Source organism: Primulina tabacum, chromosome 16, assembly GCF_025594145.1.
Source record: "Primulina tabacum isolate GXHZ01 chromosome 16, ASM2559414v2, whole genome shotgun sequence".
Lineage (NCBI taxonomy): Eukaryota > Viridiplantae > Streptophyta > Magnoliopsida > Lamiales > Gesneriaceae > Primulina > Primulina tabacum.
In genome coordinates, this window is record NC_134565.1 from 34,983,588 (window position 1) to 35,000,485 (window position 16,898).

A 16,898-nucleotide genomic window follows, 5' to 3' on the forward strand; every position below is an offset into this window, starting at 1 on the left:
GAATCGATAAGCTTTCAACGATGGAATCTATCTATAGACAAAACAGCAACGGAGTATTGTAAGCATTGAAATGCTAAATATAATATTCAATAGAAAATGAAATTTGAGATTGTGGGTCTCACGTGCGGAATTTGAGATAATAAAACCCGAAAATAAAGAATAAACTGGACACCGAGATTTACGTGGAAAACCCCCAAAAATTATTTGGGTAAAAACCACGGGCAAGATTAAAATAATTCCACTATAATATTTTGTGGTGTACAACTCACTCACTGTGTTTCCAAAGAGAACACACTCTCTCTTAATACAGGAGAACAAAACACCTTACAAATATTATAGAACTAAGCACTCAAATATGAGATGAGAGAAAACTCGAAACTTCCTCCGAAATAGCCAACTCACGTTTTTTTTTTCTCTTCAAAGAAGGCAGCAAAGCATGTGGTCTCTACAACAATTATTGCCGACAGAGATCAATAATAAATCCAAAAGATCCACCCAAAGTCATATGCCAAATTACGGGTTATACTCACAGATTTTAAATTGTTATAATGAACAGTCATAATCAATATGATGTAGTCTGCGATTGGATACAGATCTAAAAGCTGAAGGTCTTGTAATGCATAACTTCAACTAAAAATTCTGGCATCTGAATTCGAAGACGCATAACCATGCGAAAAGAACCAAAAAATGGGGAAAAACTAATTAGATTATGTTCATTAGGGAACACAAAACCTGACTGAAGTTGTACCTATTTTCCTAACAAAAACCTACGGTAGAATATAACTGCATTTTTACACTACTTGTAAACTGAACTGGCCTAGATAGAGCCTAAATGCCGCTCGAGCCAATACGAGGAAATTGGAAAAAGAAGTAGGACGAGGATGAACCAAGAAACGAGTACAAAGAAAAATTACTATCAGATCATAATTTAAAATTTTCCACGGTGTGCAAAGTATGTCTTCTCAGCATTAGCAAGGCGATCTTGAAACAAAGCCCATTCCTTCTTGCATCTCTCTCGTACCTCCGAAAAAGACAAATATATCAGCCAAGATATATAAATCAATACCAGAAACCAAAATCAACACGTTTCCTGTGTTTTTTAGACTGCTATATGTAGTAGGTTTCAAATGGACAAACGAGTTTTCAAAAGTTCAAGGATTATAGACAAGGTTACATGTTACTAACTTATAATCTTATTATGACAGTAGATGAGCTATAGTCTTGCTAAGTAACATAGTTAAGAGGAAAATTAAAAAAATAACACACAAAGATGAGTCATAGTTCAGGATATACATACCCCTTGCCATGGAGCTTTCCCATGATCAGACTTTCCCTGAGCATTTAAGAGGGAAGTTTGGATTTAGTAAAAACTTTTAGTAGAAAATTTAGCTCACAAGATGAACAAGCGAAAAGTGAATATGAAAGAAACATGAATGAAAACAGTAACACATAAAAAGGAAAGAAAACAAAATATTATGCGTAATATAATTCCATGACATAATGTCATCTACATTTGTGGAACAAAACAAAAAGGAAGATGTTACGAGAAGATTGAGGTATAACATAGTGCTAGACATCAGAGCAAAACTTAACAGGAAAAACAAACAAAAATTGAAAGAAAATATTACTATCTAACCTCCCAAAAAGAAGAATACATGATCAAAAGAGCTTTTTTTTTAAATCAATGGATGTTTTAAGATGACAATAACTATGAAATAAAAAAGGAACATTGTTGCCTGCTGTGCTTGAATCTGGCAGGATAGAAACTACTGTTCCTCATTCACAATAGTGAATGGCATGAATTATGAATTATAGCGGGAAGCCATATGGCACCAAAGGGACAAAGGAAATCAATTGTTTTCTATAATCTGGGCACAGGGCAGGCTTCAGAGAATTTGAGGACATTGTGTGATGCTGTACGTTGAGTCCTTGCGATAAATAACCACATTGGAAATCGAATTTTGGATTGAAGTTAGAAGAAATCAGGAGCCAGATACGCCATGGGAAGTTCTAATCAGCAAAAAAATGAAAGGAAAAAATTCCACTCAAAGGAAAATTATTTGCCATTAGGATAAACAAATTACATGGTAGACAATCCTATAGCCATCAAACACTAACAGAGCCCTAGTATCAAGAGTAAATTGAGCGAGCGAACTAGCACCTCTCTCAAAAAGAGAAATTTTGAGTTTTACACCTAATAATCCATTCTATCACTCCACCAAAAGATGGCCCCCTTATCTGTTGTTGATCTTCATCAGAATCTGACAATCCAAGAAATAATACCAAGACAGATGAAGATTTAGTCCTTAAACTGAACGTGACTAAAAGCTTCATGGACGTGCTTTTTTATTTCAATAATCTTATGCGCAAATAAAGTCAAAAAACCTAGGTTACAATCCCCAAGCCCACAACAAAATGAGCTACATGTAGCATGACTAAAGTTCAATGAATCATGAATTCAGAAAACTATGAGAAAAACGTTATGCAGCATCTGTAACCTGACTTCCAAGTGATGGAATAGTTTGGTGTACAATCCACTGCGCATCAACAACCCCAATTTTTTCATGCGAAGGCTACAGCGACAAACAAACACCGATGATTAGAAGTACCCCAATGACACAATGGGTCTCCAAGAACTAGTAATAAATAAGTAATATGTTATGAAAAGTTGAAATGACATTCTTTTCCTCTAACTAACTGCTCCTCAATGTTTTTGAGGCGCACACACTCATGCATGCCATCATGGAGTTTGGAGGGTTGGGTTGGGGTGGGGAGTTGGCATGTGAGAGGGAGAGAGACACTGACTTCCACGCATCTTCTTAATGCAAAGTCCAATCCCCATCCATGAACCAAATCATTCTGCAAGTAAATAATTAAAAAAGAGTCATGGATGAACAATAGGTTGAAACATAAATAACAAGGAAAGCAACAGAGTAGAAAAGTCAATAAATGAAGCAACACGTGAGGAAGACACGGTAAAGCAAAATGAGACAGATACCTGAATCATATGCCAAACACATCTCCAAGCTTTACGAGAAAACACGGGAGCCATAATTTCCACAAAGCTGAGCCAAACCAGACAGAAGAGGAATCAATTATTGTGCGCTAGGCAGGAGAGAGGAACAAAATCAGATTTACCATAAATATTAAGATTCGTATGTGAGTGTTTATGACACAATCTAGAGGAAACTAACTCTCAGAAGAACTTTGCAGGTCCACGGTCTGATTTTCTATATTTTAGAACCCCACCACAAGGTTGTGAAGGGGGCCGATTGCTTTGATAGAATAAGAAGACTATTTCCTTTTGGAAATCAATCTCGTAGATATAGTCCCTAAAGTCAATCTCGTAGATATAGTCCTTTTGGAAATCAATCTCGTAGATTGTCTCCAATCTGTCGAATATCATACCTCTAGCCGTCTGTCACCAAAAACACAGGTTGACATCTCATTATTATTGTCCATCATGATAATCATTTTTGTCCACCACTCAACAGAAAATTGACATACAATCTGTATTTATTCGCTCCCTATTTACCTGAAGTTTGGCTATGATTTCGTGATTTTTATTATTAAAGGTTCATGTTTAAATTGAGAGGCAGTAATAAGAAATCAAATATTATACATTGGAATAATATCTAACTTCATAAAGATTATTACAAATTATTTTAATCCAATTTCTTGAAAATTAGGTGGTGTGATTTAGTCTGCCAGTCACTCCCAAACCACAAAACAATTATGCAAGTTATAGCTTTAAATATTTGTCTTGTGTCGATGCAGAGCTTATGACCCACCCAATTCCTTATTCTTCAAAACTTGAAAAAACCAATTTAAATATACTAACCCACACAAAATGAAAATCTCTAAATTAGAAAAGAGATTTTACGCTGCACATGGAGGCAAATATGGATCACTACACCAGCCTGGTTTCTCGTCTGCATCCCTGCTTATCAATATCAACCCATTTCTTATTTACAACTCAAATTTAGAAATGAAATGGGTGTGGGCGGGGGTAGTATGTCTTAAGATAGTCAGCCAATAAACCTACTTGTGTACTTCTCCATCACCTCTTTTCTTTGTCATTTGCCATGTCAGTCCATTATTGGGCTCGAGACCAGGTTGAGAAATTTCCAAACCATGTTTCTTAACAAGTTCGATATACCTGCCATGTAAAGAAAGCCCGAAGCAGTTGAGGAGAGATAAGCGATATACTAAACAAATACAGAATTTGGAAAATATCAGTGGCTAAAGAACAAATATTACTTCTCAGCATTGAAGTGTTCAACTCCAAGATCTTCATCCCAAATGAAAATGTAATCATAAGCAACTACAACATCTGGCTGCAAAAATCTCTTTGCATACCACCTACGAAACCAGCAACAAGGACAAGTCATCAAACAAGGAAAAAAATTTACTCCGCAAAAATATGATCACTCACAAGTTGAGACCAATATTCATTTGAAGGCTGATGCTTTTAGTGGGGTTATATTAATATGATATTAGCTCATTATGGTAGTGTTGTTTGGTTCTTGAGAAATCAAGTTAAAAAGAATAGTTTCTTTGAAATTTCCAAGCAGTAAACCATCTCCCCTGAGGTTCATATGTGCTACAGGATCCCCAATTACACTGCTCCTATGTCAGAATGAAGCCAAAAGATCAAGCTCTAAATACTTCAATCCTCACTAATTGCCAAAATTTAACCTAAATATTAAATGATATTTTAGCAATAACTGTGGATACTTTTTACTCTCATTTTCAGTCCAGAAGTCCATTCATCTCTAATTTGTCTCTTAATTCTCTCATCTACATTATGCATGGAATGGTCCTGGTCATTGATTTTTTTTTCCCTCGAGTCTGACCAAAAGGAACAAACGAATGAAGAATAAATAGTACATGAAAGGTTAACAGGTATATGCCCAATATTCTAGTTATAGTTTGTGACAGTCACAATCAACATAAGAAGTTTTCAATCACGAAGCATCATGGCTTCTCAGCTCTTGTCAAGGAATAGAAAATCAAAGATGGCTCGTCGCTGATAAGGATAACCGAACATTACCATTTTGTTTGTTTTCTAACACTGACATGTATGGCATCTCGTGACCACTCAAATTGATCCCATTCACTTGTATGGCCATCATAATGGAAAAGTAAAATCTGAAAATCCTCAGAAAACTACAAAATAAGTTAAATAAATATCAGTGCAATGAAACTTCAAGAAAGAAAATCTCTTTACTCGTTATCAGAATTATAATCAGTCTTAACCTTTTTCACAGCTGCATCTATATTGTTCATTTGATTCAAACCAACTGTAAAAGTTACTAGGTACTTTGGCTTCCTTTTCAGATCCTGAAAGTTCCAGATTATACCAATAAGCAAAGCCCAATACCATAAACTCCATTAAAATTTCTGTAGACTAGAGCCTTTGGCTGTCCAATATATGCAAAGACTTCTATAATGATGTTTATAAATGATAATGCACATATTCACAGAAACACAAAAGATGAAAAGAGTGATTCCAACCAACCAATAACAACATATACTACGAGCACGAAACCATTATAATGAAGTAATTTCACAATTAACTCAAAATCAACCTACAAAGAGCATGGATGAATCAGATCTAGCATTAACATAGTACTGCAAAATTTGATACAGCATAGAGAAATGTTATTCTCTAGAGATAACCTTTTGTCGGTCCCAGAGCTATAACCATTTCAACATTCTTGAAACCATACCTTACTAGGGTCACCCCATAATCTTCTCAGATAAAAGTCTGATTCCGAGACAACAATTCCTGGTGGTAAGGACTCCGCACCACGAGGATTTGTAGGAATGTGGATCTGAAATACCAAAAACATGAAAAACGACAGGTACAATTAACACATGACTGTAACTCACATCAAACAAAACCCAACAAATAATCCAGTATATTAGGTGCTCCAATTGTAATAGGGCCACCAATCAGGGCAAATACTTGGAACAGAGTCATTACAGCATTTGGAACAGTCGCGACATGGAGCTTGGTACTTGATGAAAATATATTCTTATCAATCTTATACATTCATATCTCAATCAAAATATGTCATGTTAACACAAATTATATAAGTTTTTGTTCAAGCTAATATAGGCTGCCACCCAATTACCAAATGGACAACTGAATGGAGTTTGTTTTGAGGTTTTCATCGAATTATGTCTGAAATGCAATCCATTATTTGATATTTTCAAATAGTTGAGAATTGAGATGTGCCTTATTATTTACTCTTTCAAAAATCTGTTTGTTTCTCTCTCCAAAGCTCACAAATAATTTCCATTATCACTAACTTTCAAAATTTTCTAGATGCTATCTCATTCAAATATATATCGTTCTCATGAGTCTCCTATTTTTTTGCCACGCCCAATTGAAACCAAAGTCCTTCAATGAACAAACAGAAAAATATGATTTCTAAATTCATCGTGGCATTTACATAAAATGCATGGTCAGGTGAGATTTATCACCAGACTCTCAACATAGCATGCTAAAACCAGGTTAACAAGAACTCTATCTCCTCTTCTTCTCTTCTCTTAAAGTCAACCTTCCCGCATAGCAAATATTCCACAATCCAAAAAGAAACATCATGGAATAAATAAATCTGCATTAGGATAGTTATTTAAAGATGATAGTCAAAAAACAGAAGGAAAAAAAAAGAGAAGACCCCTCCCCTCCCAATTATCCTCCCAAAACCTTAACCTACTCCTGTTGCCCACTTTCCACAGGCACTTAGAAGATACTCTTTGGCTTTGCCCAGACTCTGATCTCCAGACATCACTCCCGTATTAATCCAACTGCACCCTATGTCATAATTATTTATCCTCCAAGGGAAATCTCCACAACCATTTGCAAAGTAGTTACTTATCACAAGCCTCTAAATCCACAATAACCAGGTCTCTTTTTCTCTATCTTTCGATCTTCTCTCTAATCAACTAAATTGCTACATTTTGATACATCGTAACTTCCATAAAGAAAGACCTCATTTTTTAGTTTAGATTACACACCACAAAGGATCTTGAGCATAACATAACTGCTCTCTTCCATCCATCAAATAGGCTTGACCACTTTATTAACTTCATGATCCTCCCAGCAAGACAGTCTTCGGGGCTTCTTCCTAATTCTAGACTCATGTATGTAATTGGCTAAAATCCAACAATTGTACAACCAATTATTCCTGTATATCCATTTATTAGTTCATCATTCATGTTTATGCCTAAATTGTGTTCTTCCTAAGTTAATTGGAACTATAAAATTAGACAAAATATCTAGCAACTACATTGTTTCAAGAAAAAAAAAGAATCAATTGAAAATTAAAGATGTGAAGTATTCAGTCCCATTCTTTCCTCACCCGTGCCCTCCAAAATCTCTATATCCTCCACTTTATCGATTATCCTACTCAGGACATCTACCACCGGACCAAACAAAAACAGTGACGGTTTGCTAAATAACTATCATATACAATACCAACGAAATAAGTGTTTAGTGTTGAAGAATGAAGATATTTACTTCCTTTCTCAAAAAGAAACTAATAGATCATGCTCCTGACATACATTCTTTAGCATTCATACCACAAAATACGATGCTCCCGGCATACATTCTTCAGCATTCATATCACAAAAGTGCATCACAGATAATTTGATTGATGGTGGAAATTATGGAAAACTTTTACAACAGCAACATGCAAGAGAAAAAGCAGTACCTTGGGTGTTAAAGGAGTAGTACCAAGATTTTTGGGAAAACTACGAGTGGCGGATAAATGATCACCAAGCGCTATATCAATAGATGACCTTAAACTTGAGGGGAGATTAATCTGCCAACAAAAAATAGAAATCGTGATAAACATCCTCCTTAGAGATTAGTTATGAAGGACCTGAGGCATACCTTCGATAAAGAAACTGATGGAAACGAAACACCAACAAAATATCCAAGCACCATTCCCATTATGGTTGTTATCACGAGCCGTGAACTACTAGTTGACTTCTTCACAAACCCACTGCACATAGATATAGAAGATAATGAAAATAAAAGGTACGTAAACTACCAGCCTATCAGCAATAATTCACTTTACTTGAATCAAAAGAGAGCTTGGCAAACCTGCGATGCGGGGTTCCCATCAGGATAAAGAAAAGCTGCTCTACTCAAATCACGGACTAGGAACAGATCAATTACATGAAAAACTCCACAACGCATCTGTCACTTTCAAAACTTTACTCCGCATGGCATAAAACAACTCTATATTGCAATCACTATCATAAATTTACTCCACAGTACAAAAAAATGCCCTGTAGAACACAATAAACAGACACTCTTTTTAGAGAAAAACGACCTCTCCGTTACACAAACATCGCATCTCATTGTTCAATCAACGATTCAATAAGATGAGCTCCATTAATTATTCAAAGTAATCAAGACAGCTTTCCTTTTTTTTTTGAAATCAAGACAGCTTTCTTGTACGAAGCATAAAGCCAACTCGTTCAATCATCATTTTACACTTCTTTATCAAAGATATCCATAATACGTAGCCAAATTCAGAATAAAGCAGAAATTCAATTATCATGTAAGCAACCATTCGACCATTATTCCTAACTAAAATCTAAAAACACCTTCCCACTTGAAACGAATCAAAATACCTTGTTCATCGACATGCCAAAAACATGGAAAACAAACAGCGAGTAACGCATGTAAAAATCATAAAACAGAGGAAACAAGTGGACAAAAATCATCAATATGCATCGTCAGAATCAAGCTTACGCTGTTAATTCACAATCTGAACTTTCCAGATTAAACAAAAAAAAAACATATATAATTTCATATTCGGATCGATCGTCACAGTCGCCAAACGCAAGATTGTATTTTTTAAAAAAAAAGATTGCAAACAGAACAGTTCTGAATAATAAAAATTTAAAATCATGGTACTGCAGGAAGATGAAACTACAAATTAGCGAATCTTTCAATTTCTCACCTGCCGCTTTCAGGAAATTGAAGAGAATCGTTAGCGTGTTCTTGATGGATATATGCTGTCTATACACCCATCCTTGACTGGAAATGAGAGTTTAAAAAATGGTAACATGTATGTTTTGAGTAGCTTTAATAAAATATATATTACATGTCATGACAAAATTTATGTCATGGCTTACATTTTACCTAAAACTGCAATATAAATAATAATATAATTTTATATTTTTAAATCATTCAATAATTCAAATATTACGTTTTGATCCATAAGAATTCATGAGAATTATTTTTCGAATAGAATATTTACTATTGTTATTTGATCCGGAAAAAATATTTAAATTAAACTACCACATTTTAAAGGAAATTTTACAAAAAGTGTTATCTATCACATTTTATACCCAAGAGGAGGTGTCACTTTCAGTTGTACCGAACGTTGTGGAATATTTTGCGAAGAATTTCATGTGTCAAGATTTTATGTACACGTCCATCGTTGTCGCGTAATAATAATTATAAACTTTAATTGAATTTATTATGTTGACTAGTTCTTGTTGTTGTTATTATTATTATTATTATTATTTATGTTTGAAATGAAAGTTGAATGTTTGACTGGATTATTGTCTCTGTTTCAAGAACCATATTAATGAATTAAATGAAATATCAATTTAACGTATGAATAATATGGCATCTGAGAAAATATGATTTAGCCTTTTAAAAATATGTTTATCAATTAAATATAACAGAGTTGTTCAAACAAGAAGGAATTGAGAAAAAATAATATTAGTTATTTATTTTGTGATAAAATAAAATGTTCTAGTTTAACCAAAATAAGAGCTTCCCAAAATTGTTTTTGCATTTAGGAAACATGGGTATTTTCTAAAATCAATGTTTTTTAATTTGAATCAAAGCGTATTACATGAAATTTTAACAAGATTATATATTTTTTTTCAGGAAAATCACTAAAACTTTCATTGAAACGATTTTCATTTCGACACACAATCCATTGAATAACTGACATCAGTCATTTGGACAAATGGATTATTATTAAATTAAAACATGTAAATATCAATTAATTCATTCAAATATTTTATTATGTTGTTTTTTTTTAAAAAAAAAATAAATCATTCAGACCTAAGACGTGTTTGACGAATTTTTGGTTCCAAATATTTCGATTTTTTTGGTATCAGTGAGTTCAACTTTAATTCCATTCAATTAATTAAATTTCATGCAAAATTGATCACGTATTATATAACGTGCTACCGAAAGTCTTAGCCTAGCCCTCCTCATCTGCATCATATATGTTTCTTTTGTCTAATGAAATCCCTCCTTCTTGGGGGGTTTTCTTTATATAAAAAAAAAAGGACGAAGAAGAAGAGAGGAAAAGAAAAAGGGCTCGGAACAAAAAAAATTGAAAAATACAAGCAAGATGGATCGACAGGGTTCCTAATCCTGTGTACCAGAAGCAGCTTCTTTTAGACAAGACCTCATTATCTTCCCTAGCTTGGAGCAAGCATCAAGGCATAACTGCATTGCCTACATGACAACCAGTACAGCGCACAGTTAATTTTCATGACAAAGATCGATTTTTTAAAATAAGAACTTTGGCGGTGGACGTGCACAAATGAAGCCATGCAGGAAGAGGCTATAGACTATAGTGCTACACCTTTCTAACACAGAAAAACCAGTAGTACATCGATATGCTTTTCATACCTCGTGGATCTTTGATGTCGACCATTCTCCTGTGACAGTCATTTGAGTAACCTCATTACGCGATGGCATGAATGTAATCATTAGACTGCCATCTTGGTAACTCTCCTCTTCTGATATAGGATCGATAAGAAAGTCCTTGCCAAATAATGACTGAACATGAAGAGATATTAATTATAAAGACTTATGAAACACTCATTAATTAATACGCCAAATTAAATATATTTCAGTGTAATGTGTCTGAGGTTTTGTTTTAAGGCAACATGAATATTTTCAGGGAAAATTGTCCAATGGCTCAGGGATTGGATTCAAATCAATTAGGAATGAAGAAGATAGCTACGCATATTATCTTTACTAATCTGAATGTATCATGAACCATGCCACGTGATATTCCAAGACAAGGTAATGAACAAACATGAGATGCATACCACTGATACAGAGGTAACCATGTCATATAACATGATGCCAGCATCTGCTAGAGCAAGACTGGCACACGATATTACTACTGGGAGATCGCCTGCAACAATTCAATGACTCCATAAGTAAAAAAAGCAGTAAATTTTAAGAATCTGAAAGACACCAGCTTCAAATTGTGATGCAAATGATTAACATAATTTGATTGGCTTGGTACACTAATTCTTTTTTCCATGAATCTCAATGAAACCTCAATCTTGATGTACGTACCAATAGTAGCTTCTTAAGTATCTGTAAACTCTACTTCAAAAAAATTCACAGATTAAAAGCCTCTGAAAGATTTACCAATTATATAACCTGTCAAGGGTAAAGACATGCACATTCCTAGAAAATGAACGACCACTTTAGATTTTGATGCCCATGATTTTAATCCATCAACGACAATTGCATGGCCCAATCGTTGATCAACAGAAACTTAAACTTAACTTACTTCCTCCGGATTCCAACACCAATGCAAAAACATCAACAGTTGTCTTGGGGAAAGATTTCAATATAATAGCACCCTCAAGAGCTTTGTGGAGTGTTGACGACAGATCTTTAGTCTCATGTGCCTGACAAACAGAGGGTGTAAAACTAATAAAGGATAATAAAATATTGATTTAAAATTAAGCGGTAAATGGTAATCGTGGAATACAAGAAAAGTGTAAGGATGAGAAGAATATAAAAATAGCACCTGGCCATGACTGGGTGTAGCGAAAGTTGTATAACTGACATTACAATTTAGTCTCCCCGTGTCACTGTATATCATTGCTTTCTTACTTTCTCTAGGGCCAAATCTGGACATGCAAAAACGAATAGGAAAGCTTAGGACCAAATCTGAACATTACAAATCAGTCTCCCCCTGTCACTGTACATCATTGCTTTCTTACTTTCTCTACGACCAAATCTGAACATACAAAAACGAATAGGAAAGCTTAGGCACAATCTACCTTGCATGTATGCAGAAGGAGGTAGAAAATGAAGCATCTATAACTAATACCTCATTTGGTCATTCAAGAAACAGAAAACCATTTTCGTAATCGAATACTTTATTCATGCGATTTTTATACATTCCAGTACCAAGACACATACACCAATATAATTCAACTGCTATACCATCCAAACCGAAAAAGAATGTTTAGTGACTCAGATTTTCTGTGTTTCCTTAAAGCATATTAGCAACTAAGAGAAGTTCATAAAAGAAGAAAATCAACTCAATGTCTTTCGTTTGTAAAGATAGAGCAGTAAGAGAAGGGCCAAAAAAAAGTAATATTTTTATAGAATTTGTGTTTGCCTCTACATATGTTTGAGCACAGAAAAGAAACCTACTACATAAGAGAAAACAGATATGGAGAGGGAGAGTTTCCTACATTATCGAGAGGATATTTCAAAGATTTCTCCCACCTCTCTAGATAATATTTTCCCTTCTCTCTAAGATTCTAACCAACAATGCCACAAGCATAAAATGTTTTATGCAGAAACATTAATTCTAGCAACAAATAATTTAATGGGGATGGATGCTGGCATTAAACTAAACATGTTATGGAAAATCTATGAAATCATGTACTCACACAGATACAATGATCTTGGTGTTTCCAAACTCTGCATAAGCAGACCCTGAGGCAGAACTCACCGCACCTGTCCTTAGTACTGCAGAATTCGAACTAAAATATGATGCAATTTTGAAGTATGCGCGATAATTTTAAATCTATACTAGCACCAAGCATGGGAGAGAAAAATAAAATATCAGTCCTGAATTTATAACTTCATATAAGTTACTCAGTTAACAAATCGACACGCGTTTAAAAACCCAAACCCCCCAAAAATGGTAATCTAGCAGCTAAAACAACATCGATATCTAAACTGTTAAAATGTCAGGAAACACGATGAATAGAGCGAAGAATTAAAAATTAATTAACAAAAAACAAAAGCGCCAAATAGCAACACAAACTATGAACAAAATCACAGCGCACCCCTTAAAATTAATCCAAAATGAAACTCACATACAGAGACAACATGCCGACAGAGGCGAACACCCACTTTTTACAGCTAGAGAGCATGTATATACAACACTTACATGCAGGGCGGCACTGGTGGATGCGGCGGCCGTCGGAGCGTACCCAATCAGAACCCGACACATTCAAGGTCTTCTTCTTCCTAAAATTCGTCAGAGACGGCGAATACGTTGCCGCCGTAGAGCTTGGCTTTCCTGACATGCCTTATTTCTCCAAGTTCCTTGGTAATATGAGAACAATGGACAATTACGATTTCTCCCTGTTAAACTCCCACTACGTCATTTCTCTCCATGACATCAAATCAAATGCTACAAATTCAAAATCCTACCTTCTTCCCTTGGCTTCAACTCAAATCTCCTCTCCAAGTCGGGCGACGATGCTCAGCAACATTCAAACTCTCCGCCAACAAGCTCCATTGTTCAATTAATCATATTTGGATCTCGATTACTCGAGTAATATGTCGCATGGCGTTGAAACTGAATATGGATTTAGTTTTCGCATTTAGGGTTTGAGAGAAGTGGACTAGTTGTTTAGCCAATTTGGGCCCATCTACTTTCGATGTTCTTGGTTTTCGGCCCAACTCATCACCATATATTTTAATCCCAAGTGATAAAATACAATCATTTTTAGGCTCAACCTAATCGATATATGAGTAGGTCTTTTATGAGACGGTTTCACAAATTTTTATTTGTGAGACAGATCAATCCTACCGATATTCACAACAAAAATTAACATTCATTTCTTATCATAAAAAGTAATATTTTTTCATGAATGACCCAAATAAGAGATCCGTCTCACAAAATACAACATGTGAGACCGTTTCACACAATTTTTTGCCTCAATATATGGGCCAATTAAGTTGGTATTTTAATTGCTTTTTTTAGGAATATTCTAATTGATTTTTAAGCAAACTGAATAGTAGACCCGCCACCCAACTCGGGTCAATGTTGATTTTAATCGAAAATTAAATAAAAGAACGTTTTTTTTTAAAAAAAATAATAGTATTAAATTCAAAGAATGACATTTATTTTTATACATTTCATATATAGATGACCAAAATTGTGTCTCATATAATATTACAAAGATAGTTTGGAATCACTTGATATCTAAGCAAAATAGCAATTATTGGAGAATAAGATTCCAAAACATCCATTCAAAAAAGGAAAGGAAAGAAGAAAAAAGACCGACTTACTCGATCTCCACAAGACAAGAATATTTAAAACTAAACCAAAGCTCTTTTTATTTACAATAGAAAAATATTATTTTTTTATGGATGACTCAAATAGAAGATCTATCTTACAAAATTGACTCATTAAACTGTCTCCCAAGGGTTTTTGTGATCGTTAAATGTGAGACTTTTAAAATAATTACTTTTGATTTCCAAAGCATATAAAATATGTTAAAACGTAAAATCATTTTATCAATGATAAATCCGAACAAAATACATATCATTTGAAAAAATTAACCTTTGATTGACCTGTGTTTAATACATGTTCTTTTCAATTTTTAACCATCTTCGTTTTTATTAAATATTTAAAAATCAATTTTAGAAACTAAAAGAAGCTCAACAAACGTACTCATTCATGCAACACAAAAGCTATTATATACATATATATCTTCAACTTTACATGCATAAAACATATGTTATCCCTCACATGGAGCAACCTCCGCCTCAGGTACGATGTTGGCCGAAGATTCCGTCACCGCAGACACCACCACAGCAACGATGTTGGCCGAAGATGCTGTCCCTGCATACACCACAACAGCCACAGCCACAGCCACAGCCACAGCAACGATGTTGGCCGAAGATGATGTCCCTGCATACACCACAACAGCCACAGCCACAGCCACAGCCACGATGTTGGCCGATGATGCTGTCCCTGCAGACACAACCACAATCACAGCCACAGCCACGATTTTGGCAAAAGATACGATCACTGCAGATACCGACACAATGGTGGGATACGATGTATTCCAAGCAAGGGTTATGTATCGCCATTGTTTCGCTGATCTCCATAATCTTCATTTGTCTAGTAGCCACCATCATTTGGCTCTCATTTCTACCTAAATATATGAAATACTCGATCGAGCAGGGATCCATCTCCGGCTACAGCTTCAAGAACGATACGCTCAACGCGAACTTCCACTTCCTGCTCCAAGCAAACAATCCGAACAGCGGGTTCGCAATATATTACAAGGCAGTGAATGTTTCGGTGTCGTACGAGGGCACGACGCTGTCCGATAACAGCACTGTCCCTACATTCCACCAGCCGAGCAGAAACATCACGCATGTGAGTTTTGATTTGGTGGCGAAAGATGTGCGGATTAACAGGACCGTGGCTCTGGATTTGAACGCGGAGTTTGAGTCTGGGGATGTTGCATTGGATTTGAGATTGTGGTCGAAGATGATGATGGAGTTCGGGGGTTTCAGGATCCATCGCGGGCTTACTGTTCATTGTAAGGGTTTGAAGGTGCCATTTTCTTCGTCTAAAGTGTTTGAGAAGGTTGCTTGTCGCAAACATGTATTTGACTAAGTATCATAAATCATTACAATGTTCTCTTAAATGAATTTGTTTTTGAAGATTTTTAGAAAATTTATTTATTTAAGTTTTGGTTATGTATGTTTATATATATATACACCATTAATTTTATCTTGCTTAAAATTTACTAGCTTCTCGAACATAAAACATTTGTTATTCATCTTTTAATTTTTACCCGCATGCATGATATAAACCATTGTTTTCCTTTTTTTTTTTTTTTGAAAATTTATTAATTCCGTCGTTTATATTTTTGGTTATTTATGTTTAGCTTTTAATATATCAGTGAGTTTTTTTATTCAATTTTTAATTTGGATTTAGAATATATATATATATACATATTAATATTTTATTCTCCCTTTATTAACTTTTTGTGGTTAAAATTTTACCCAAGTTGTAAGTAATTCAGTGCTAATTTTGTCTGCAACGATATTTTATTTTATTTGTTCCAAAGCATAAGCAGAGCTCGAGTATTGTCACTGTCAAGCTACTTGAGATTCGAGCATGGTTCGCCGAAACGGGAACGGAACCGGCATTTCAGAACCGGAACGTCAGCAACCTTGACGAGGTTCCGGGGTGTGTAGGTTGATGGCTTGTATCGGCGTTTCATATACCGAAAACGGAGATATAACTATGGAAAACAGGGATATAACGGTGGAACGGAACCGGAACGCAGTTCGCGACGGTTTTGTTTTGAACTGTCGCTACTAGCGACGGTTTTTATTCAACCGTCGCCGATGTAAACCGTCGCTATAGTTAGCGACGGTTTGAATAAAATCGTCGCTAAATTAAAATCGGCGACGGTTGATAAAAAACAGTCGCTGAATTTAGCGACGATTTTTCATAAAACCGTCGCAAATTCGAATCAGCGACGGACTTAATATTGCACGTATCTTTGCTTTCTATTACAAATAATGCAATTGTAGGTCCTATTGCACGTCGTATCTTTACTTTGTAGTACAAATAATGCAATTTTGAGCACATGCATTGTTTGGATAAAACCGTCGCCAAATTAAATTTTTTATTTACATCAAATAATCTATTTAAATGATATTTATTTTAATTTTTATATTTCTAAATATTTTTCAAAATTTTTAATTTTTATATATTTATAATATTTTTTTTAAACACCCGTTCCGCGACCGTTCCGCGAAATTTCATTGTAACTGGAATGGTAGCATCCGTTCCGATCTCCGCGACCGCGACAGC

The 16,898-nt window shown here is 35.0% G+C and overlaps 3 protein-coding genes across 8 annotated transcripts; 1 reads left to right on the forward strand and 2 right to left on the reverse strand.

The window, feature by feature from the left end:
* Positions 1 to 690: 690 nt before the first annotated feature.
* LOC142529472 (uncharacterized) lies at positions 691 to 9,097 on the reverse strand. Of its 5 annotated transcripts, none has more exons than XM_075635008.1 (15): positions 8,988 to 9,097; positions 8,120 to 8,307; positions 7,907 to 8,018; positions 7,725 to 7,835; positions 5,733 to 5,837; positions 5,260 to 5,343; positions 5,054 to 5,169; positions 4,261 to 4,362; positions 4,046 to 4,159; positions 3,884 to 3,940; positions 2,999 to 3,065; positions 2,806 to 2,859; positions 2,499 to 2,573; positions 1,298 to 1,333; positions 691 to 1,021 (listed from the first exon to the last, which is right to left on the reverse strand). In XM_075635008.1, exons 2-15 carry the CDS (start codon positions 8,137 to 8,139, stop codon positions 929 to 931), a joined length of 1,146 nt encoding a protein of 381 aa, XP_075491123.1. In that variant the 5' UTR covers positions 8,140 to 8,307; positions 8,988 to 9,097; the 3' UTR covers positions 691 to 928. The 5 variants fall into 5 exon arrangements, with proteins under 5 accessions (XP_075491123.1, XP_075491127.1, XP_075491126.1 ...); XM_075635012.1 differs by having other exon boundaries at positions 8,120 to 8,215; positions 8,988 to 9,090; XM_075635011.1 differs by having other exon boundaries at positions 8,120 to 8,257; positions 8,988 to 9,090.
* Positions 9,098 to 10,330: 1,233 nt separating this feature from the next.
* LOC142529767 (exosome complex component RRP41-like) lies at positions 10,331 to 13,670 on the reverse strand. Of its 2 annotated transcripts, none has more exons than XM_075635400.1 (8): positions 13,481 to 13,670; positions 13,215 to 13,372; positions 12,709 to 12,787; positions 11,832 to 11,934; positions 11,589 to 11,709; positions 11,113 to 11,201; positions 10,688 to 10,837; positions 10,331 to 10,510 (listed from the first exon to the last, which is right to left on the reverse strand). In XM_075635400.1, the coding sequence occupies exons 2-8, from the start codon at positions 13,351 to 13,353 to the stop codon at positions 10,421 to 10,423; spliced, it is 771 nt and encodes a 256-aa protein (XP_075491515.1). In that variant the 5' UTR covers positions 13,354 to 13,372; positions 13,481 to 13,670; the 3' UTR covers positions 10,331 to 10,420. The 2 variants fall into 2 exon arrangements, with proteins under 2 accessions (XP_075491515.1, XP_075491514.1); XM_075635399.1 differs by having other exon boundaries at positions 13,215 to 13,411; positions 13,481 to 13,668.
* Positions 13,671 to 15,224: 1,554 nt separating this feature from the next.
* On the forward strand, positions 15,225 to 15,686 carry LOC142528548 (uncharacterized protein At1g08160-like). The gene has a single exon (XM_075633588.1). The coding sequence runs from the start codon at positions 15,225 to 15,227 to the stop codon at positions 15,684 to 15,686; it is 462 nt and encodes a 153-aa protein (XP_075489703.1).
* The last annotated feature ends 1,212 nt before the right edge of the window (positions 15,687 to 16,898 follow it).

Excerpts from the sequence above, each read along its gene's own strand:
- LOC142529472 (XM_075635008.1), bottom strand. The coding sequence starts at position 8,139 with ATGGGAACCCCGCATCGCAG. Across the intron at positions 3,066-3,883 it reads TATTTGCCTCCATGTGCAGC|CTTTGTGGAAATTATGGCTC; the intron begins GTAAAATCTCTT and ends GGTTTGGCTCAG. Across the intron at positions 1,022-1,297 it reads GGAAAGCTCCATGGCAAGGG|GTACGAGAGAGATGCAAGAA; the intron begins GTATGTATATCC and ends TCTTTTTCGGAG.
- LOC142529767 (XM_075635400.1), bottom strand. The coding sequence starts at position 13,353 with ATGTCAGGAAAGCCAAGCTCTACGGCGGCAACGTATTCGCCGTCTCTG. Across the intron at positions 12,788-13,214 it reads CCACCAGTGCCGCCCTGCAT|TACTAAGGACAGGTGCGGTG; the intron begins GTAAGTGTTGTA and ends CGAATTCTGCAG. Across the intron at positions 10,838-11,112 it reads TGGTTACCTCTGTATCAGTG|TCATTATTTGGCAAGGACTT; the intron begins GTATGCATCTCA and ends CTTCATGTTCAG.
- LOC142528548 (XM_075633588.1), top strand. The coding sequence starts at position 15,225 with ATGAAATACTCGATCGAGCAGGGATCCATCTCCGGCTACAGCTTCAAG.